Genomic DNA, 24,199 nt, shown 5'->3' on the forward strand with positions numbered 1-24,199 from the left:
GATGTGTGCTAAAACTTGACAACCACTGAGCTTGGACATACAGTTTTCAACCCTGGATGAATCTACCTGGGGCGTTTTTTTTGTTTTTGTTTTCTCTGAAACGGAGCCTTGCTCTGTCGCTCAGGCTGGAGTGCAGTGGTGGGATCTTGGCTCACTGCAGCCTCCAAGCAATTCTTGTGCCTCAGCCTCCTGAGTAGCTGGGACTACAGGTGCCTGCTACCACACCCGGCCAATTTTTGTATTTTTAGTAGAGACGGGGTTTCACCATGTTGGCCAGGCTGGCCTCAAACTCTTGACCTCAAGCAGTCCTCCCACCTCAGCCTCCCAAAGTGCTGGGATTACAGGCATGAGCCACAGCACCTGGCCTAACGGGGGACAGCAGGGGAAGGCTTTTGACACCCACTGACATCCCAACATACCGCAGACCAATTGAAACAGATGGTGGGGCGGTTCTGGGGGTTGCAGGAAGACTTTAGTGTTTCAGTTTCCCCAGGTGATCCTAACCAGTCTCAAAGCCAAAGTCAAGAACCACTGCACAATTCCATGCACTTTTCCCAGCATTCTCATTGAAGTCCTCTGAGACCCTTACGAGGTATGCACTGTTATAGCCACATGTGCTCAACAGAAGAGCATCAGGAGGCACAGAGTGACTGAGCAACTTGTCCGCGATGACACTGCTCTAGATGTTTCTGGATGCCAAAGGGCATTCCTGGAAGGTATCAGGAATCGGGGCCAGGCAGGGAAATGGAACAGCCCGTGGTTCCTGCCAGTTGGAGCCTGAGGAAGCCGGTAGACTTGGGGATGGCTGCCTTGCAGTGACAGCTGCTTTTAATTTGTGTCAAGAAGAAAAGCTGCCTTTTAATTAGAACAGTTCGGGATTTTTTTTTTTTTTCAGCTGCCAGACTAACCCAGTTACCAGGGATTAGTGCAGTCGGGAAGCGGAATACAGGCAGTGCTAGGCTTTCCTCTGGGCCAGTTCCACTCACAGAGGGACCGCGGGGAGAGTCATTTCATTGCCCGCTGCGTGCAGAGTCTGCAGAGGCAGTGGGTGGCCAGTGCAAGAAGGAAAATCAGCCTGGCCAGTGGTGTGAGCTGAGTGTCTGCAGTCAGACGGCCAGTTGCTTGGTCTAGGATGGGGGGCAGGAGGTTAGTGTGGAGGGAGCTCCAGCGTGAGAAATTGAGGGAGCAACTTCGTCTCTGAAACTCAAGAGGGTGGAGGCAAGACTTCTATTTTTGTTGACAGGTGCCCCAAGTTTCAGCCCTGAACCCTGACATATCTTCCTTCTCCCAAGTCCTTTTTCTTATTTTTCTTGTTTTGTATTGTTTTGTTTTGGTTTGGTTTGGTTTCTTTTGAGATGGAGTCTCACTCTGTCACCCAGGCTGGAGTGCAGTGGCACTGTCTCAGCTCACTGCAACCTCCACCTTCCAGGCTCAAGCGATTCTCCTGCCTCAGCCTCCCAAGTAGCTGGGTTTACAGGCACACGCCACCACACCCAGCTAATTTTTGTATTTTAGTAGAGACAGGGTTTTGCCATGTTGGCCAGGCTGGTCTCGAACTACTGACCTCAGGCGATCCACCCACCTCGGCCTCCCAAAGTGCTGGGATTACAGGCATGAGCCACTGTGCCTGGCTTGTTTTGTTTTATTTATTTATGAAACAGAGTCTCACTCTGTCGCCCAGGCTGGAGTGCAGTGGTGGGATCTTGGCTCACTGCAGCCTCCACCTCCTGGGTTCAAGTGATTCTCCTGCCTCAGCTTCCCAAGTAGCTGGGATTACAGGCATGAGCCATCACGCCTGGCTAATTTTTGTATTTTCAGTAGAGATGAGGTTTTGCCATGTTGCTCAGGCTGGTCTCAAACTCAGGCTCAGGCAGTCCCCCCACCTCGGCCTCACAAAGTGCTGGGATTACAGGCGTGAGCCACTGCACCTGGCTGAGACCCAGTCTCGTAAAGAGGAAAAAAACGAAGATGAGGCTCCTCCTCCATGTCCGCCATGGTAGGAGCTCTCCCAGGTTATGAGCAAATCTCTTCTTCCCTGAGCTATCAGGGGTCTCTGCACAGAGTAGCGCTTAGTTCACCCAGTCATGATGCACTGAATATTCTGACTCTCAGGAGCAAAGGCTCCTGGTCTAACCATCATTGGCCCCATCAGCTCTTGGGCTCTCCAACAAGTCTGTTAACTCACCACCTCTCAACAAAACCACTTTTTTTTTTTTTTTTTTTGAGATGGTGTCTTACTCTTGTCACCCAGGCTGGAGTGCAGTGGTGCAATCTCGGCTCACTGCAACCTCTGCCTCCTGGGTTCAAGTGATTCTCCTGCCTCAGCCTCCCGAGTAGCTGGGATTACAGGCATGTGCCACCATGCCCAGCTAATTTTTGTATTTTTAGTAGAGACAGGGTTTTCCCATGTTGGAGAGGCTGGTCTCGAACTCCTGACCTCAGGCGATCCACCCGCCTCGGCCTCCTAAAGTGCTGGGATTACAGGCATGAGCCACCACACCCTGCGAAAACCACTTTTTTTTTTTCGAGACTGAGTTTTGCTCTGTTGCTGGAGTGCAATAGCATGATCTTGGCTCACTGCAACCTCCGCCTCTCGGGTTCAAGCGATTCTCCTGCCTCAGCCTCCCGAGTAGCTGGGATTACAGGCATGCGCCACCATGCTCGGCTAACAAAACCACTTCCTGACTTTGTGACAGCCTTCAAGTTACTAACCTTCTGTTTCTTCACCTGTTTAATGGGGATACGTTTACCTATCTCATGGGAGTGTTGTGAGGGTTAAATGAATTAGATGAGGTAAAGCACGCACAGAATCGGTCCTTGGTGTATGTTGGACCCCTGCCTCTGCCCCTCTGAAGAGGCTGCCTGTAATCCCCTGGCTCTACCACCTTTCTCCCTCACTTTTATTTCCTAGTATTCAACTCCCTGGACATGTCCCGCTCTGTGTCCGTGACGGCAGCAGGGCAGTGCCGCCTCGCCCCGCTGATCCAGGTCATCTTGGACTGCAGCCACCTTTATGACTACACTGTCAAGCTTCTCTTCAAACTCCACTCCTGTGAGTACCGCGGGCCAGATCTTCTTACATGAGATTCAGGCCAGAGGGAGGATCCCAGCCTGAGGATGTCCCCAGAGAAACGCAGTCCTTCTCAGTGCCTTTGGCTGTCTGCTTCTGTTTCAAAGGGCCCCGGAGCTTCTGACCATTGTGAGGATAAAAGAGCAGGGCCCAGGCTTTGGTGACCCCAGTAAAGCCCCTGGCTTGCCACTCTTGCGTCCCAGTGTTACAGGATCTTTGGGGTGTCCGTTTTCTGGCTGGAAACCTCTGGGGCCAGTGGTGCCTTTGCCCGAGTTCTTGTTCGGCATCCAGGAAGAATGAGGTATGCAGACAAGTGGAGGGTGGACAAGATGAAGAGGAGCTTTATTGAGTATTAGAACAGCTCAGAGAAGACTGCAGTGGGTACCGCTCTCTGTCTGTAGGCAGGTTGTCCTGTCGAGTGTTCAGCTCTCAGCAGAAAAGAGGCCATGGAGTGGGTAGCTCCTCTCTGCAGCTGGTTATCCTAGCATCTCTGCAGGTCTCTGAAGCCTCAGCAGAGAGGGTAGCTCCTCTCTGTAGCTGGTCGTCCCATCTCTGCTCAGCTCTGGCTGAGCTCAGGCCTTTTATGGGCCTCAGAGGGGAGGAAATGCACCCCGATTGGTCCATGGGCAGGCCCGGAAAGGGCACCCCAAGTTCCCACTCCGGTCTGTGGGATTGGCAGCCCAGCCCCCACCGGGGACCCGCCCTTTCACCTAGGAATCTGTCTGCCTCCCGCTGCCATGCATGGCAACAGGGCTCAGCCCCAACTTTGCTCTAAGATCAGAGTGGGTGCCGACAGCAGGGAGAAGCCAGGCAGCGGGAACAGGTTCAGAAGAGGGGAGGGAGAGCCTTCTCAGGCCCTGAAGAGTACAGGGATGCCTGAGTCTGCAGCCGGGGCTGGGGGCGGGTGCGGGGTAGCAGGGCTGCCACCCACTCCATGGAGTGGGAGGCCCAAGTCTGCAGCTGTGTTTTGGGCGGCTGCAGCTGCACCTGGGAAGGTAGGGTTCCTGCCTGCTCCGGACCCTCAAGAGCACAGGGAGGCTCAGATCTGCAGTCACAACTTGGGCGGCTACAGCCCCATCCAGGAGGGTGAGGCTTCTGCCTGTTCCATGGAGTGTGCAGCCCTGGCCATGCCTCCCTGCTGCAGCTGGCATGATGGCAGTGGCAGGCCATCTGGACTGGCAGCTGCCATCACCAGGATGGTCCTCTCTGTTTGCCTCCAGCTTGAGCACGTCACCATTCATCAAGTATGTCGTGTATCCTACGAACAGCACAAATATCAGCAGACCTGGCCTAGACCTACATGAGCTAACATAATGATTTCCAGACCATTTATCTACACAATCCCTTTGTGCAAATGGAATTTTATGGAGAAATATAAATTATAAAACACAGCTGCTCATTAAATGGAGACCTATCCCTTACCTAGCTTCAGTTCCCTGGGGTGCCCTTAGCAGAATATATATAGTTTGGAGGTTCTGGTCTTACAGAAGTTCTTACACTTTTTTTTTTTTTTTTTTTTTTTCTGAGACAGAGTCTCACTCTCTCACCCAGGCTAGAGTGCAACGGCATGATCTCGGCTCACTGCAACCTCTGCCTACCAGGTTCAAGCAATTCTTGTGCCTTAGCCTCCCAAGTAGCTGGGACCACGGGTCTGTGCTGGCACACCCAGCTAATTTTTTGTTGTTGTTGTTTGAATTTTTAGTAGAGATGGGGTTTCCCCATTTTGGCCAGGCTGGTCTCGAACTCCTGGCCTCAAGTGATCCGCCCACCTCAGCCTCCTAAAGTGCTAGGATTACAGGTATGACCCACCACACCCGCCAGTTCTTATACTTTTGTGTCCTTCTGGTTTAAAATGATGTGTCTGGGGTGGGCACAGTGGTTCACGCATGGAATCCCATCACTTTGGGAGGCTGATGCAGGCAGATCGCTTGAGCTCAGGGGTTGGAGACCAGCCTGAGCAACATAGTGAAATCCCTGTCTGTACAAAAAATACAAAAATTAGCCAGGCATGGTGACATGCGCCTGTAGTCCCAGCTACCTGGGAGGCTAAGGCGAGAGGATCGCTTGAGCCCAGAAGGTCAAGGCTACAGTGAGCTGTGTTTGTGCCACTGCCCTCCAGCCTGGGCAACAGAACGAGACCGTGCCTAAAAAAAATAAAATAAATAAAATAAAGTAGTATAAGACAGTATACTCTGTAACTGCGGTTATTGACAAGTAATGAATCTCTTTATTTAGACAGTACAAGGGAAGGGTGTAGCATCGCCTAGATGCTAACCTAGGGTGGTTTTGTGGAAGGGAGATTGGAATTAGCTGCCCGGGGATTAGAAGGGCTTTGCGGCAAGTAGGCCTGCCTGAAGGGAGCTGAGAGGGTGGAGTGGGCCCCCAAGAGAAGGGACCAGCTGCTTAGAGTGCTGAATACAGATGAACTTTTCATTGTTTCCCCTGGAAACTTTTCATTGTTTCCAAGTATTCTGTTGCTCAGTAGAACATCACCACTGCCTTTTTGTAAAATGGGGAGTTAAGCTGGGCATGGTGGTGCACACCTGTAGTCCCAGTTACTCGGGAGGCTGAGGGAGTTATGAGAAGAGACAGGTAATTAAGTGTTTGGGTTTAAAGGCCTTCTTTGAAGGCAGGGCAATACCCAAGACCCACACTGCCTCTGGGCTGAGGAAGGGGTAGGAGGGATACTCTTTACAATACATAGTTTTTAAATTTACTTTATTTATTTATTTATTTTTCTGAAACAGGGTCTCGCTCTGTTGCCCAGGCTGGAGTGCAGTGGCACAATCTCAGCCCACTGCAACCTCCACCTCCCAGGTTCAAGCAATTCTCCTACCTCAGCCTCCCAAGTAGCTGAGATTATAGGTGCCCGCCACCATGCCTGGCTAATTTTTGTATTGTTTTTAGTAGAGACAGGGTTTCATCCTGTTGGCCAGGCTTGTCTCGAACTCCTGAGCTCAAGTGATCCTCCTGCCTCGGCCTCCCAAAGTGCTGGGATTGCAATTGTGAGCCACTGCAGCTGGCCCTCTTTTCTAAAAATAAACATTTATTTTTGTTTTAGATCTACAGAAAAGTTATAAAAATAGTACCGAGAGTTCTCATATACCCAGTTCCATTTTCCCTTTGTTCGTATATTAGTATGAAACATTTGCCACAACTGGCTGGGCGCGGTGGCTCACGCCTGTAATCCCAGCACTTTGGGAGGCTGAGGTGGGCGGATCATGAGGTCAGGAGATCGAGACCATCCTGGCCAACATGGTGAAACCCTGTCTCTACTAAAAATACAAAAAATTAGCCGGGCGTGGTGGTGGGCGCCTGTAGTCCCAGCTACTCAGGAGGCTGAGGCAGCAGAATGGTGTGAGCCCAGGAGGTGGAGCTTGCAGTGAGCCGAGATCGTGCCACTGCACTCCAGCCTGGGTGACAGAGCGAGACTCCGTCTCGAGAAAAAAAAAAAAAAAGAAACGTGTCACAACTAATTAACCAGTGTTGATACCTTATTATTAATTAAAGTTCGTACTTAAGGCAGGGCATGGTGACTCACACCTGTAATCCCAGCACTTTGGGAGGTCAAGGCGGGCGGATCACGAGGTCAAGAGATTGAAACCATCCTGGCCAACACGGCGAAACCCTGTATCTGCTAAAAATACAAAAATTAGCGGGGTGTGGTGGCGCGCGCCTGTAGTCCCAGCTGCTTGGGAGCTGAGGCAGGAGAATTGCTTGAACCCGGGAGGCGGAGGTTGTGGTGAGCTGAGATTGTGCCACTGCCCTCCAGCCTGGCAACAGAGTGAGATTCTGTCTCAAAAAAAAAAAAAGTTCGTACTTTATTCAGATTGTCACAGTTTTTACCGAATGTCCTTTTCTGCCCCAGAATCTCACCCGGTACATCATGTGACATTTAGTTGTGATGTCTCCTTAGGTTCCTCTTGGCTATGACGTTTCACTTCTCAAACTTCCCTTATTTTTGATGACTTTGACAGTTCTGAGTTTTTTGTAGAATGTTCCTGAATTCTGTTTGCCTGATGTTTTTCTCCTGATTTAACTGGGGTTAAGGGTTCTTGGGAGAAAGATCATTTAGGTCAAGTGCCATATTCATTCACTGTCCACTTCTGCCATTTTTGTTTTGTTTTGTTTTGTTTTAAGACAGGGTCTCGCTCTGTCACCCAGGCTGGAGTGCAGTGGTGCGATTGTAGCTCACTGCAGCCTCAAACTCCTGGGCTTAAAAGATCCTCCCACCTCAACCTCTTGAGTAGCTAAGACTACAGTGCACATCACCACACCTGGCTAATTTTTATTTCTTAATTTTTGTAGAGATGGGGGTCTCACTATGTTACCCAGGCTGGTCTCAAACTCCTGGGTACAAGCGATGCTCCCCACTCAGCCTCCCAAAGTGCTGGGATTACACGTGGGAGCCACTGTGCCCAGCCATCTTTTGCCATTTCAATAATCATGTTTTATACATGTGTTCCCTGATTTTATCCAATGAATGTATGACCCATTTCCAAATAACAAATTTAAATTTAAACAAATAAAGCAAACACTAAAAGGATTGCTGAGCTGTGATCTACAGCTGCAATATGCAGGTTCGCACATCTGAGAGGTTACAGAACCTCAGAGAACTGGCTCTGTAGGGGAGGAGGCTGTCCTAAGAGGTTACTGGTGTGTGCAGTGTCATAGAGTTAGCTACCAACCAAGCCGGGACTGGAACTCAGATCCCAAGCCTCAATCCCTTGTTCTTTTTTTTGACAGAGTCTCACTGTCGCCCAGGCTGGAGTGCAGTGGTGCAATCTCAGCTCACTGCAACTTCCGCCTGCTGGGTTCAAGCGATTCTCCTGCCTCAGCCTCCCAAGTAGCTGGGATTACAGGCGCATGCCACTGCGCCCGGCTAATTTCTGTATTTTTAGTAGAGACATGGTTTCACCATATTGGTCAGGCTGGTCTTGAACTCCTGACCTCAAGTGATTCTCCTGCCTCAGCCTCCCAAAGTGCTGGGATTACATGCATGAGCCACTGCACCTGGCCTTCAATCCCTTGTTCTTTGCCTTCTGACAGCCATCCTCTTGGGCAGGTTCTGTGGATCTCTTCCAGACTGATATCAGCCCTGAGCCTCAACCTAAAACAAATGCAGGCAATAGCTGAGAAAGAACTGCTCCCTCCTGGGCCTGCCATGGTCCAGCCTGCTACTGGGTCAGGTCACCATTTCTTCTCTAGTCCAGGACACAATTTCCACCCTATTGTGCCTGGCATGGCTTGTCCTTCAGGAACTAATTGAAGTGGAAGGATTTGGAGGATAAGCGTCTCCACACTCCTGCTGGTTCCTGCTGGGCTCCCTTGGTTACCAGACCTCGGGACAGCTCTAGGCCAGTCGTGGCCCCTGGCAGTGCTGGCCACATGCCCCAGGGTAGCTGGGCCCCTCCCCCTCGAGAGCCCCGCTGTGGCTTCCCTGCCCTCTGGTCCCCCCCCCCCTCACACTCTTTCCAATTTCTTCCAGGCCTCCCAGCTGACACCCTGCAAGGCCACCGGGACCGCTTCATGGAGCAGTTTACAAAGTAAGTGGTTCAAGTAACAGGAATGGAGGTGAATTCAAGAGCGCTATAAAATCATTAAGCCATGCAAGAGCACTGTGAGAGGTGGCTGGACACAGTGGTTCATGCCTGTAACCCCAACTCTTTGGGAGGCTGAGGTGGGAGGATCACTTGAAGCCAAGAGTTCGACACCAGGCTGGGCAACATAGCGAGACCCCATCTCTACAGAAAAAAAAAGTAAAACAAATTAGCTGGGCATGGTGGTATGCACCTGTGATCCCAGCCACTTGAGAGGCTGAGGCAGGAGGATGGCCTGAGCCTAGGAGTCCGAGGCTGCAGTGAGCTATGATTGTGCCACTGGACTTCAATCTATGTGACAAAGTGAGACCCTGTCTCTAAAAAAAAATTTTTTTTAAATACTTGTGGGGGTGAGGTTATCTTCGGGCTGGAGTGCAATGGCAATGGCACGATCTCGGCTCACTGCAACCTCCGCCTCCTGGGTTCAAGTGATTCTCCTGCATCAGCCTCTCGAGTAGCTGAGACTACAGGCACACACCACCACGCCCAGCTAATTTTTGTATTTTTAGTAGAGATGGGGTTTCACCATGTTGGCCAGGATGGTCTCGATCTCTTGACCTTGTGATCTGCCCACCTCAGCCTCCCAAAGTGTTGGGATTACAGGCGTGAGCCACTGCACCCGACCTGAGGTTATCTTCATTCTAAGGTGATAAAGTGACAGAAAATAGCTCAGACAGAGGCAAATCTACCTATAGCTAGGGTAACTATTGGTTATCTAATAAATCCCATAGAAGCATATAGAAGAAAGAGATTTCATCCATTCATTAGTTGCCTGCTTATGCCCCAGACTTCATCCTCTTCTCTTTTCCGTCTCCCTAAGTTCTGGTCTTATAGCATTTATAGACTGATAACCCCTAAATATGCATCTCCAGCCAGACCTTACTTCTGAATGCCAGCCTCTTGTCCCCAATTTGACATCTGTATAGCATACTTAAATCTCAAACTGTACTTTAGGTTTTCTCAAAAAAAAAAACAAAAAACAAAAAAACCTTTCTCTCTCCATTCTGTTTTTGTTTGTTTGTTTTTGTTTTTGTTTTTGAGACAGAGTCTCGCTCTGTCACCCAGGCTTGAGTGCGGTGGTGTGATCTTGGCTTACTGCAACCTCAGCCTCCCCATCTCCAGTGATTCTCCTGCCTCAGCCTCTTCAGTAGCTAGGATTACAGGCACCCACCACCATGCCCGACTAATTTTTGTATTTTTAGTAGAGACAGGATTTCACCATGTTGGCCGGGCTGGTCTGGAACTCCTGACCTCAAGTGATCTGCCTCCCAAAGTGATGGGATTACAGGCGCGAGTCACTGTGCCCAGCCCCTCCCCATTCTTTTCTATCTCAACAAATACTGCCATCATCCATTTAGGCCAGAGATCTGGAAGTCACCATTTTCCTCATCCCCCATGTCCAATCCACTAGCAGGTTTGGTTGATACCCTACAAATATGACCTGCTTCTGAGGTGGGATGGGAGACTGTACTCTGGAGGCAGGGCTTGGGCATCGGACCAAATTAAGGACAAGTAAAACAGGGAAAGGGCGGAAGCACCTCTGCATAAGACACACCCACCAGTGTGCAGTGACAGTTTACCATTGCTATGGCAACATCCGGAAGTTAGCGCCCCTTTCCATGGCAATAACCTGACAATCCGGAATTTACCACTTTTTTTCTAGAAATTTCTGCATAATCTGCCCCTTAATTTACATATGATTAAAAGTGGGTATAAATGTAACAGCTACTATTCTGGGCTTACTGTGTATGGGGTAGCCCTGCGCTGCAAGGAACAGGACCTCCGCTGCTGGCTGTGCACTGCCGCCTCAATAAAAGTTGCTAACACCAGCCGGGTGCAGTGGCTCATGCCTGTAATCCCAGCACTTTGGGAGGCCGAGGTGGGCAGATCACTTGAGGTCAGGAGTTCAAGACCAGCCTGGCCAACATGGTGAAACCCCGTCTCTACTAAAAAATTAGCAGGGCATGGTGGTGCACACCTGTAATCCCAGCTACTCGGGAGGCTGAGGCAGAAGAATCACTTGAACCCAGGAGGTGGAGGTTGCAGTGAGCCAAGATCACATCACTGCACTCAGGCCTGGGCGTCAGAATGAGATTCCATCTCAAAACAAAAACAAAAACAAAAGATCTTTACTTAGGCTGGGTGCAGTGGCTCACACCTGTAATCCCAGCACTTTGGGAGGCCGAAGCAAGTGGATCGCTTGAGGTCAGGAGTTTGAGAGCAGCCTGGCTAACATGATGAAACCCTGTCTCTACTGTAAATACAAAAATTAGCCCTGTAATCCCAGCTACTCAGGAGGCTGAGGCAGGAGAATTGCTTGAACTCAGGTGGCAGAGGTTGCAGTGAGCTGAGATCATGCCACTGCACTACAGCTTGGGCAACAGAGCAAGACTCCATCCAAAAAAAAAAGAAGGAAAGGAGGGGAGGGGAGGCGAAACCAGGCAAAAGGGAAGGATAATAGAGTGAGAGTTGGGAGGACAGAGGGGGCTGAGAAGGGCCTCCTGACGTAGCTGTGTAAAAGTGCACTCTCTTGTTTTTCCTGTTAATTTCCTCACCCTTGACCATAACTCCCAAATGCCAAGTTTCAGCTTCTCTGCCTGGTTCCCCAGGAGCAAGCGAAGGACAAGTGTGTGGTTGTACCCACCTCCTGGTACCCCTGTTCCATTTGAGAAGCCGAGTACATATTCTGTGATAAATGGCTTCTTTAGTCCAAGGAGACAGGCCCTGAGGCTGATTTCCTGGAATGTCAAATTCCGGTAGCTTGTGAAAGCAGTTGAGCCTATTACTGTTGGCTCCAAACCAGCAAGATGGGGATGTGTGGTCAGGTGATTTCATTTCCTTTCATTTGCTTCTAGCTTATAAAAACATCTCCCCTGAGTAGCCACTTTGCTGTTCCACACAGACACGGCTGCTGTCTGAGACCTCACTGTCCTTGAATTCAGGGGAAGCAGCAGTGATGTCACAGAGACAGAGACAGGCCTAAGTCTTGGGATCTGACAGGCTGTAACGAGACCCTGGGGGTTTCGTTTATTGGACTAAGCTGGAGAAAGTTCATTGTTGCAGGCCAAAGGATTTAAGGCCCATGTACCCCTTTCATCTCAGAATAGATGTAGTTAACTCCAGCTACTCAGGAGGCTGAGGTGGGAGGATCGCTTGAGCCCAGGAGGTTGAGATTGCAGCAAGCCTTGATCGTTCCACTGCACTTCAGCCTGGGTGACACAGCAAGACCTTGTCTCTAAAAAAATTAAAATAGGCCAAGCATGGTGGCTCTCGCCTATAATCCCAGCACTTTGGAAGGCCAAGGTGGGTAGATGGCTTGAGCCCAGGAGTTTGAGACCAGCCTGGACAACATAGAGAGACCCCATCTTTATCAAAAACACAAAAAAATTAGCCAGGTGTGGTGGCACACACCTGTACTCCCAGCTACTTGGAGACTGAGGTGAGAGGATCCCTTGGGCCCAGGGAGGTCACGGCTGCAGTGAGCTATGATTTTGCCACTATACTCCAGCCTGGGCAACAGACTAAGACCCAATCTCAAAAAAATATTTACAAATAGGCAGGGCACATTGGCTCACGCCTATAACCCCAACATTTTGGGAGGCCGAGACGGGCGGATCACCTGAGGTCGGGAGTTCGAAACCAGCCTGACCAACATGGAGAAACCCCATCTGTACTAAAAATACAAAATTACCCAGGCATGATGGCACATGCTTGTAATCCCAGCAACTCAGCAGGCTGAGGCAGGAGAATCCCTTGAACCTGGAAGGTGGAGCTTGCAGTGAGCCAAGATCGTGCCATTGCACTCCAGCCTGGGCAATAAGAGCGACACTCCATCTCAAAAAATAAATAAACAAAATAAAAATGAAGAATATATAAGTCTGGATCCTCTCAGGTTTCTTGGTCTTCAGTGTTTAGATTCAAAATAGAGATTTGAGAATGAGAAAAAGATGTTGATTTTGCCAGATGTGGTGGCTCATGCCTGTAATCCCAGCACTTTGGGAGGCCAAGGCAGTAGGATTGCTTGAAGCCAGGAGTTTGAGACCAGCCTGGGCAACACAGCAAGAGCCTGTTTCTACCAAAAAATTAAAAATTAGCCAGGCATGGTGGTGCATCCCTGTAGTTCTAGCTACTCAGGAGGCTGAGGCAGAAGACTGCTTGAGCCCAGGAATTCAAGGCTGCAATGAGCTCTGATTGCACCACTGCACTCTAGCCTGGGTGACAGAGCAAGACCCTGCCTCTACAAAAAGAGAGAGAGAGAAAAAAAATATATTGGTTTCTTCATGTGCGTATCCACCCAAGATTAGGACATAGTACCAAACGATTGTAATTCTCCAAGTGTTTATTGAACGGCTGCCCTGTCCCTGGCATTATGGGAAACAGCTCAGCGGAGCTCAGTCCCCACTTCCCAGGAACTTATAATCTTAATTGTGGAGAGAACAAATAGTCCAAAAACAAAGAGAAGTAATGAAAGAAGAGAGCTACCTTTGTAGTAAAATTCCCTTCCCTTTTCCTATGGTTAGTTGGCTTATCCTCAGAGAAAGTCAATTTCTTTTAATGTTACTCTAAACCAAACACTCCTCGGAAGTTAAATCTGCAAAATAACAACATGTGTTCTACAGCAATGAAGAAATTAGCTTTTTGATCATCTACTCTTCCAAAGGATTTGTAGCATGAATTACTCTTTCCTCACCAGCAGGTCACTGAGGACCAGCTTTAAATAATCCTCCTCTGCAGCATCATCATTGAATCCCAGCACCATGGAGTTTATCTCCTTGACAGCCTGTGCCTTTGGGCTGGGGAGGGGGCAGGAAAGCCAGGTGGCTGCTCTGTCCCCTACGTGGGGCTGATGAAGACACCCAGCAGCCCTCAGGTCCTTCTCCACCCCTAGGTTGAAAGATCTGTTCTACCGCTCCAGCAACCTGCAGTACTTCAAGCGGCTCATTCAGATCCCCCAGCTGCCTGAGGTAAGCATGCCCAACCACACACCCTCGGCACTGCAGAGGCCCCAAGTACCCTCTTAAGGGCCGGCGGGGCCTGGCAAGCAAGCACTATTTGAGGATGTGTCTCCGTCTTCAGAACCCACCCAACTTCCTGCGAGCCTCAGCCCTGTCAGAACATATCAGCCCTGTGGTGGTGATCCCTGCAGAGGCCTCATCCCCCGACAGCGAGCCAGTCCTAGAGAAGGATGACCTCATGGACATGGATGCCTCTCAGCAGGTGAGGACCACTTGGGAGAGAAACTTGGCCTTTCCTCTCACCTGCAAGTACAGGGGAGAGGCTGGGGGAGACCCTGGCCAAAGCCCATTGACTCTAACCAGGTTCAGGCTTCTCTTCATTCACCTAGCACCAACCTAGGCTGAGCATCCTGCTCTGTGGCTCCCAGAAGGGTCATAAATGGGTGCAGTGGCTCACAGCTGTAATCCCAACACTTTGCAAGGCCAAGGTGGGAAGACTGCTTGAGGCCAGTTCAAGACCAGCCTGGGCAACATAGTAAGGCCCCATCTTTACAAAATTAGCCAGATGTGGTGGCACATACCTGTGGTCCCAGCTATGTGGGAAGCTGAGATGGGAGGATCACTTGAGCCTGGGAGGCCAAGGCTACAGTGAGCTGTTATCATGCCACTGCACTCCAGCCTAGGCAAGAGAACAAGAACCAGGCCCTAAAAATATAAATACATAAAATTAAAATAAAAAAATTATCCAGGTATGGTGGCACACACCTATACTTCCAGCTACTCAGGAGGCTGAAACAGGAGGATCACTTGAGCCAGGAGTTGGAGGCTGCAGTGAGCTATGATTGCACCACTGTACTCTAGCCTGGGCAGTAGAGCGAGAACCTGTCTCGAAAAAATTAAAAAAATTAAACAGGTCTGAACCGTTTAATTCGAGAAAGGGGGCATTCTCCCATATCACTCAACTGACCCACACACAGAATTCTCTGGCTCTCTGACTTATTCTCACTCCTTTTTGGTCAACCACAGAATTTATTTGACAACAAGTTTGATGACATCTTTGGCAGTTCATTCAGCAGTGATCCCTTCAATTTCAACAGTCAAAATGGTGTGAACAAGGATGAGAAGTGAGTCCAAGCTGGGTTCAAGCAGATGGTTCAGGAGCTAAGTTAAGCCATGGTCTGCCTCAAAACACTAACCAAAGAGGAATTCTTAATGATACTGGGGCTTCTTAGATACAGAACATCTTGAAGGGTTGGGGGCAATGGCTCATGCCTGTAATCCCAACATGTGGGGAGGATGAGGCAGGAGGATTTTTTAAGGCCAGGAGTTTAAGACCAAGCTTGAGCAACATAGCAAGATCCCATCTTTATTAAATAAAAGTAAAAAAATTAGCTGGGCAGGTGGTACACACCTGTAGTCCCAGTAACTCAGGAGGCTGAAGTGGGAAGATCATTTGAGCCTGGGATATCAAGGCTGCAGTGAGCTATGATCGTGCCACTACACTTCAGCCTGGGCGACAAAGCCAGACTGTCTCTAAAACAAAACCGAAAACACACACAAAAAAGGAATGTCTTGACCCTCAAATATTGGCCCCTTTAATCTCAGAAGAAAATCAATAACCATGGATTTATGAGTATTAGATTAGTATCTGGTAACATTTAGAGTATAATTTATGGCATTTCAAAGAATTGTCCCCAAATTAATACCAGCTTTTAATTTCCTCCCCTGAGCTCACAATTAAAAACAGAGGGATAGAAGCACTATGGAAGGAAACTCATTCCCTTTCTCTTCCCAGGGACCACTTAAGTGAGCGACTATACAGAGAGATCAGTGGATTGAAGGCACAGCTAGAAAACATGAAGACTGAGGTATAACTTGGATCTGCTCTGCCTTTGCGCTTCACCAAAACACGGTAGATTTGAATGTTAAATTTGCATCACACTGGCCAGGCACAGTGGCTCACACCTGTAATCCTAGCACTTTGGGAGGCCAAGGCAGGAGGATTACCTGAGGTCGGGAGTTCGAGACCAGCCTGGGCAACAGGGTGAAACCCCCGTCTTCAATAAAAATGCAATAATTAGCCGGGTGTGTTGGCAGGCACCTGTAATCCCAGCTACTCGGGAAGCTGAGGCATGAGAATTGCTTGAACTTGGGAGGCAGAGGTTGCAGTGAACTGAGATCGTGTCACTGCACTCCAGCCTGGGCGATAGAACAAGACTCTGTCTCAAAAAAAAAAAAAAAAAAAAATTGCATCAGCTAGACAGTTTTTGGACCACATCCTTAGGGTAGGTTAATTAGTAGAAACAAGCCAGGCGTGGTGGTGCGCACCTGTGATCCCAGCTACTCAGGAGGCTGAGGTAGGAGGATCACTCAAGCCCAGGAGTTTTGAATCCAGCCTGGGCAACATAGCGAGACCTGTGTCTCTAAAACCAAATAAAAACTGGTAGAAATGCTAAATCCAAAAGAACCAGGTCTTCCCGTGTTCTCTGTCATAATGCATTTCCATTTTACATGCCATGAGGACAGCATTTAGGCCAGGCACAGTATCCATGTGATTGATACCCAGAGATGACCTTGGTCCCCACGAGGCTGAGAAGCTGTGGAGAACAAGACCAGACCTTCTCACATGGCGATAAGGAGAGATTGGTTTGCCGGGCACAGTGGCTCACGCCTGTAACCCCAGCACTTTGGAAGGCTCAGGCAGAAGGATCACTTGAGCCCAGCAGTTCAAGACTAGCTTGGGCAACATAGCAAGACCCCATCTCTACAAAAAACTTTTTAAAAATCAGCTGGGCATGGTGGTGCATACCTGTAATGCCAGCTACTTGGGAGGCTGAAGCTAGAGGATCTCTTGAGCCCAGGAGGTTGAGGCTGCAGGGAGCCATAATCACCTCACTGCACTCCAGTCTAGGTGATAGTGATACCCTGTCCCTCCCCTCCCCCAACCGCCAAAAAAAAAAAGAGAAGAGACAGCTGTGAGCAATGTTGGTGGTATATTAACAACCGCCCCTCACAGTGGCTGGTCAGGTGACTTTACCCACAGGGACAGCCACTGCTACCCCCAGCCACTCTAAAGAGGACCACAATTCCCCGGCCATCATCCCCTGTTGTTGTTGTTGATTGAGGGGCTCCTAATGACCAGATGGTCCAACCCTCCTGGGACGTGGAGAGTTGACTTAGGGGAATCGGGTATTTACTTGAAAGCATGGTAGGACCCGCTTCTCCGGCCCATGCCGGTGACCCGTGGCAGTGGGCGGTTGGCCTCATGACCGGAGTCCCCCCACAGAGCCAGCGGGTTGTGCTGCAGCTGAAGGGCCACGTCAGCGAGCTGGAAGCAGAGCTGGCCGAGCAGCAGCACCTGCGGCAGCAGGCGGCCGATGACTGTGAATTCCTGCGGGCAGAACTGGACGAGCTCAGGAGGCAGCGGGAGGACACCGAGAAGGCTCAGCGGAGCCTGTCTGAGATAGAAAGTGAGTGGTGGGTGGGGGCGGGGGCGGGGGCGGGCCCCGGGGGCAGGCGCGGGCAGCAGAGCCCAGCTGGACTCAGGATGCGGCACAGAGGCTGGGTGGGGGAGACCCAGACTGTCTTTCTAGAAACAGCTAGGAATGCCAGCTCTTAGCCTCAGTCCAGAGGGCGGGTTTGAGTCCTGCAGGCACAAAGCTGTGTGTGAGGCACCGCTGAGCATAGAGATGGGAAATACAGAAGACAGCACTGAAGTCCTTGCCCTGGGCAGTGGATACTAAGGGAGAAGGAGAGAGGATTGAGGTCCTAACAAAGAAATTGACATAAAAGCTGAGGGCACAGTGGCACATGCCTGTAATCCTAGCACTCTGGGAGGCCAGGATGGAAGGATTGCTTGAGGCCAGGAGTTCAAGACCAACCCGGGCAACATAGCAAGACCCCATCTCTAGAAAAAATAAAAAAGATTAGTGGTGGCACGTGCCTGTAGTCCCAGCTACTCTTGAGGCTGAGACAGGAGGATCGCTTGAGCCCAGGAATTCAAGGCTGCAGTGAGCTGATTGCACCACTGCACTCCGGCCTCTGCAACAGAGAGCCTTGTCTCTAAAAAATTTCAAATAAATTTTTTAAAAAGCTGAAAGCCCCCATAGAATAAATGCCATGTATGTAAGTGCTGAAGAGGCATGAATCCCTGGCTTGATTATTTATTTGTTTTATTTTTTTGAGGTGGAGTCTCACTCTGTCGCCCAGGCTGGAATGCAGTGGTGTGATCTGGGCTCACTGCAACCTCTACCTCCCAGGTTTAAGCGATTGTCCTGCCTCAGCCTCCTGAGTAGCTGGGATTACAGGCACACACCACCATGTCCAGCTGATTTTTGTATTTATAGTAGAGATGGGGTTTCACCATGTTGGTCAGGCTGGTCTTGAACTCCTGACCTCAGGTGATCCACCCACCTTGGCCTCCCAAAGTGCTGGGATTATAGGCGTGAGCCACCTCGCTTGGCCCCTGGCTTGATTTTTAACTAGTTGAATTCTTTTTAAAGATGACTTCCTGGAGAAGTTTCTGTAAGTAGGACTTTCAAGGGAGAAAAGCATATATGCATTCCTAAATCAAAGGAAGATCTTTGGCTGGGCACAGTGGCTCATGCCTATAATCCCACTGAGGTGGGAGGATCACCTGAGCCCAGGAGTTTGAAACCAGCCTGGAAAACATAGTGAGACCCTGTCTCTACAAAAATTAGCCGGGTGTGGTGGCGTGTGCCCATGAACCCAGCTACTCAGGAGACTGGGGTGGGAGGATGACTTGAGCCCAAGGAGGTCGAGGCTGCAGTGAGCAGTGATTGTGCCACTGCACCCCAGCCTGGGTGACAGAGCAAGACTGTCTCAAAACAAAACAAGGAGGACCTTCTAGGGACCCTGGCTCATTGTAAGGAAGGCAAGGGTCCCTGCTAGGTTAGACTCCTCACCTTGGTCCTTTACAATACAGGGAAAGCTCAAGCCAATGAACAGCGATATAGCAAGCTAAAGGAGAAGTACAGCGAGCTGGTTCAGAACCACGCTGACCTGCTGCGGAAGGTAAGACCCTCAGCCCCTGTCACCATCCTGCAGGCCCTGCACCTCTAGGGAGAGAGCGGCTCAGGCCTGTGGCTTCCCCGGGGCCAGCAACCCCTACATTGATCTCTAAGGCATTGCCGTCATCTCGGGAACCACACCTTTTCAGGCTTCCTTGCCTCTGTGTCTTGGGCTGTGTCCTGGGTGCCAATCCCATGTAGGTCACCCACCTTCTTTATTATTTTGTAAATATTTGAGCATCAAGCATCTGAAGGTGATGGCTCTGTTCCGGCTGTGGGTAGGAAAGTGATTCCTGTGTCTGACTCTAGGGCGCGCACAGCCTGAGTATGATTGTCCTAGCAGGAGGATGTCCTCTAAGCCTGGGATCTCCTGGTTCAAGACACTGTTCTTCTTTTGCAGAATGCAGAGGTGACCAAACAGGTGTCCATGGCCAGACAAGCCCAGGTAGATTTGGAACGAGAGAAAAAAGAGCTGGAGGATTCGTTGGAGCGCATCAGTGACCAGGGCCAGCGGAAGGTGAGTGGGACGAGGAGCACTCGGGAAATGAGGGAGGGGGCTGTTGAGTTGGTGGCGGGGGCTTTGTGGCCTTCTGCTCCAAGGGCAGTTCTGTGGGTCGGTTGGCATCACACAGCAGGGAGCACACCATGGTGGCCACACAGAACAGCAAAACACCGTCACCAGTGCATACACAAAGTAATGGAAGGACCCAAGTTGCCTGGGGTTAATCAGCAAAGGCTTTCCAAGGATGAGGCTGGTGGAGAGTTTGAGGAAAGGAAAACACATGGGTAGCAGAGAGAGAGGGATGAGCTTTTTTTGTTTTTTTGTTTTGTTTGTTTGTTTGTTTTTTGAGACGGCAGTAATCCCAGGACTTTGGGAGGCTGGGGGGCGGGGGGTGCGGATCACCAAGTCAGGAGTTCAAGACCAGCCTGGCCAATATGGTGAAACCCCATCTCTACTAAAAATACAAAAGTTAGCCAGGTGTGATGGCGTGTGCCCGTAGTCCCAGCTGCTTGGGAGGCTGAGGCACGAGAATCTCTTGAACCTTGGAGGTGGAGGTTGCAGTGAGCTGAGACTGCACCACTGCACTCCAGCCTGGGCAACAACAGCGAGACTCCGTCTCAAAAATAAATAAATAAATAAATAAATAATAAAAAATCCTTCCTTGACATTCCACATTTTCAGTACACTCTGGGGTCTTGCCTCCTCCTCCCACAACCTGCACTTTTTTGGGGGGGTGTAACTTACATACAGTAGAGTTTACAGATCTCTTGTTGATCGCTTGGGACATTTTTACATTTTTATATTCTTTGTCACTGCCACCCAGATCAGAGTCCCTCTGTTTTTCTTCTCTTTCAGACTCAAGAACAGCTGGAAGTTCTAGAGAGCTTGAAGCAGGAACTTGCCACAAGCCAACGGGAGCTTCAGGTTCTGCAAGGCAGCCTGGAAACTTCTGCCCAGGTAAATACCTCCTTTTTTTTTTTTTTTTGGAGATAGAGTCTTCTTCTGTCACTCAGGTTGGAATGCAGTGGTGCGATCGCAGCTCACTGCAGCTTCCACCTCCCTGGGCTCAGGTGATCCTCCCCACTTAGCCCCCCGAGTAACTGGGACTACAGGCACATACTCCTACACCTGGCTAGTTTTTGTATTTTCTTTGGTAGAGACGGGGTTTCACTGTGTTGCCCAGGCTGGTCTCGAACTGCAGGGCTCAAGTGATCCTCCCACCTCAGCCTCCTAAAGTGCTGGGATTACAGACATGAGCCTTCATGCCCAGCCTCCTTTCTTGCCCCACCCCTGGCTTTGGCGTTGCTGTCATCCACCATCCTTGGCCTGGCCAAGTCAGCCCCCACTGCAATCAGTGTGTCCCCGGGAGGGAATCAGAGTGGCAGGTTAAAGAGCCATCACCTTCCCAGTCCTTGCAACCCGGTGGTGGGTTGGACCTCTGGGAAGTAGGGACTGTTTAACTCAACCAGCGTCTCCCTCTTTCCTTGTGGTCACCTTTGCAGTCAGAAGCAAACTGGGCAGCCCAGTTCGCCGAGCTAGAGAAGGAGCGGGACAGCCTGGTGAGTGGCGCAGCTCATAGGGAGGAGGAATTATCTGCTCTTCGGAAAGAACTGCAGGACACTCAGCTCAAACTGGCCAGCACAGAGGCAAGTCACGGACACGGACACGAGCGAGCACCTGTGAATTCCCACCGAGGGCCTCTGCGCATGCACGGAGGCTGGGAGGACCCCGGGGCTGCTGAGAAGGGGTTTGGGGCCTTGGCCTGGTTGTGCAGACATTCTGTAGGTGTAATGCCAGCAGGCCCTGCATTGCCTGCAGAGTCCATGAGGGAAAGCAAACTGCTGTCTTTTTTGTATGAGAAGAGAAGTTTGGCATCTCCTCCCAGCCATGAGAAGCGGGCGCAGTGATCCATCCCCACAGCCTCTGTGGGCAGCCGCACATCGTGGGCAGCCGCACCCTGTGCACACAGTTAAAGCGCCTTTCTCTGTCTCAGGCTTACTGGCTTGGACCTCATTGGCCATGACTTGAACTAAGATGCTAAGAGCCCCAGCCAGGTCATCCTGCTCAGGTTCATTATGGAGTCTAGGGCAGACTCTCACCTCCCTGGACCATTTTTAGGAATCTATGTGCCAGCTTGCCAAAGACCAACGAAAAATGCTGCTGGTGGGGTCCAGGAAGGCTGCGGAGCAGGTGATACAAGACGCCCTGAACCAGCTTGAAGAACCTCCTCTCATCAGCTGCGCTGGGTCTGCAGGTACATTTGCAATTGCCCAGCTGGCAGGGGCCAGGTCCTTACAGCCTGAGACTGTGTTGATGTTGAATCTCATGTGAGACTTAGCTCAGGGGCTCTCAGCCCAGCAGCATGTCAGCATTACCTTAGGGGTGCCCAGGCCCCATCCTAGATCAGTTACATGTGGAAACTCTGTGCATTAGTGCCTATACACTAGTATTTTAGTATTTTCTTCCCCCCACCCACCCTTTTTGAGATAGGGTCTTACTCTGTTGCTCAGGCTAGAGTGCAGTGCCGTGGCTCACTGCAACCTCCGCTTCCTGGGCTCACACAATCCTCCCCACTCATTCTCCCAAGTAGCTGGGACTACAGGCACGCAACACCACGCCCAGCTAATTTTTGGTTTCGGTTTGTTGCTCAGACTGGTCTTGAAGACCTGGGCTCAGGCTATCCACCCACCTTGGCCTCCCAAAGTGCTGGGATTACAGGCATGAGCCACCATGCCTGGCCTTGGCTAATTTTTTAATTTTTGGTAGAGACGAGGTCTCACTCTATTGCCCAGGATGGTCCCAAACTTCTGAACTCCCACCTTGGCCTCTCAAAGTGCTGGAATTACAGGCATGAGACACCACGCCAGGCCCAGCAGTAGTATTTTCTAAAGCCCCCAGGTGTGATAGCCACTGCTTTAGACAGTGGGTCACACTGATAAAACACCCACCAGGAGCAGACAATTCTGTTTCTCTAAGGAAAAAACTATGGTCTGAATCAAGAGGTGATTACTCATGAACTTCACGTCTAGGCAGGAAGCTTACCCACTAGGTAAGCTCCTCCATTCAGTGCTTAATTAACGAGGATGAAGCCAGCTATGAGAACTTGCTCTGACCTTGCCCTGTGTTCCCTCTCACAGATCACCTCCTCTCCACGGTCACATCCATTTCCAGCTGCATCGAGCAACTGGACAAAAGCTGGAGCCAGTATCTGGCCTGCCCAGAAGGTAAGAATGGCCAAGGACAGTCTCTGTCGGCTAGTGACGGCCAGACAGGGTTCAGAAGCACCTGAATGCGGGGATAGTGACAGGTCCCTCTGCATCAAGAAAGGCATGTAGGCAACTCATACAAGAAAGGCATGTAGGCAACTCATAAAACGGGAGGAGAGGGTATGAAAGTGTCACCATCAACCAGACCTGAGAAACTTCTCTTTCCAATCCTGGCAGACATCAGTGGACTTCTCCATTCCATAACCCTGCTGGCCCACTTGACCAGTGACGCCATTGCTCATGGTGCCACCACCTGCCTCAGAGCCCCACCTGAGCCCTGCCGACTGTGAGTACTGGGGCATGAGGGGCTGTTCATGGACCAGGGGAGCAGGGGGCCTTTAAAAGTCTCTGTTGGGCCGGGCGCAGTGGCTCATGCCTGTAACTCCAGCACTTTGGGAGGCTGAGGCGGGCAGATCACTTGAGGTCGGGAGTTCAAGAACAGCCTGGCCAACATGGCAAAAACCCATCTCTACTAAAGATACAAAAACGATGGGCCAGATGCAATGGTTCACGCCTGTAATCGCCGTAACACTTTGGGAGGACGAGGTGGGCAGATCACCTGAGGTCAGGAGTTCGAGACCAACCTGGCCAACATGGCGAAACCCCGTCTCTACTAAAAATACAAAAATTAGCCGGGCATGGTGGCGCACCCGTAATCCCAGCTACTTGGGAGGCCGAGGCAGGAGAATCGCTTGAACTCAGGAGGTGGAGTTTGCAGTGAGCCGAGATGGCGCCACTGCACTCCAGCCTGGGCAACAAGAGCGAGACTCCATCTCAAAAAAAAAGTGTCTATTGCCTTGTATCTCCAGCACTGACCGAGGCCTGTAAGCAGTATGGCAGGGAAACCCTCGCCTACCTGGCCTCCCTGGAGGAAGAGGGAAGCCTTGAGAATGCCGACAGCACAGCCATAAGGAACTGCCTGAGCAAGATCAAGGCCATCGGCGAGGTACTTGGAGTAGTATCATTGAGGAGCATTGTTATTCTTCTGGGTGTGCATGCTGGTGAATGGCCAGGGAATCGGTGATGTTCTGAGCTAGTTCTTTCTGCACTTATAACTTGATTCTAGAAAGAGATTGTTAAAATTGGAAAATCTGGCCAGGTGCAGTGATTTATGTGTGTAATCCCAGCACTTTGGGAGGCTGAGTCAGGAGGATCACTTGAGGCTAGACGGGATGGCTCATGCCTGTAATCCCAGCACTTTGGGAGGCTGAGGTGGGCAGATCACTTGAGGTCAAGAGCTAGAGACCAGCCTGGCCAACAGGGTGAAACCCTGTCTCTGCTAAAAATACAAAAATCAACCCAGCATAGTGGTGCATGCCTATAATCCCAGGTACTGGGAGGTGGAGTCAAGAGAATTGCTTGAACCCAGGAGGTGGAGGTTGCAGTGCACCGAGATCATGCCATTGCACTCCAGCCTGGGCATAAGAGTGAGATCTATCTCAAAAAAAAAAAAAAAAAAAAAATAGGATCACTTGATCCCAGAAGTTTGAGACAGGCCTAGGCAACAAAATGAGACCCTGTCTCTTTAAAAACTAAAAAAAAAAATTTTTAAAGGAAAAACCTCCTGAAGGACTTTCCAGCTATATTTAATTCACTGGCTGTTAGCTGAGAATCTACTTACTATGTTGTCATCATTACACTAGGCAATATCAAAGAAGTATAGGCAGCTCCCCTGTCTCTGAGGATTTTTCTCTAGGTGGGCAGGTAATACCCAAAATGGAAATAACACTGTGTTCATTCATTTACTAAAGATGTAGTGCCGAGCATGGTGGCTCA

At 50.3% G+C, this 24,199-nt stretch overlaps 1 protein-coding gene across 1 annotated transcript in view; it reads left to right on the plus strand.

The window, feature by feature from the left end:
• Positions 1-24,199, plus strand: part of LOC463479 (uncharacterized) — a 75,163-nt gene that overhangs the window by 36,177 nt on the left and 14,787 nt on the right. Inside the window, 15 exon segments of the mRNA NM_001428069.1 lie at positions 2,912-3,052; positions 8,559-8,616; positions 13,559-13,634; positions 13,747-13,887; positions 14,652-14,749; positions 15,421-15,493; positions 16,912-17,095; positions 18,571-18,659; positions 19,056-19,172; positions 20,013-20,114; positions 20,660-20,803; positions 21,276-21,411; positions 22,295-22,381; positions 22,601-22,702; positions 23,233-23,369. Coding sequence (NP_001414998.1) covers positions 2,912-3,052; positions 8,559-8,616; positions 13,559-13,634; positions 13,747-13,887; positions 14,652-14,749; positions 15,421-15,493; positions 16,912-17,095; positions 18,571-18,659; positions 19,056-19,172; positions 20,013-20,114; positions 20,660-20,803; positions 21,276-21,411; positions 22,295-22,381; positions 22,601-22,702; positions 23,233-23,369 — 1,685 coding nt within the window.

Source organism: Pan troglodytes, chromosome 6, assembly GCF_028858775.2.
Source record: "Pan troglodytes isolate AG18354 chromosome 6, NHGRI_mPanTro3-v2.0_pri, whole genome shotgun sequence".
Taxonomy (NCBI): Eukaryota; Metazoa; Chordata; class Mammalia; order Primates; family Hominidae; genus Pan; species Pan troglodytes.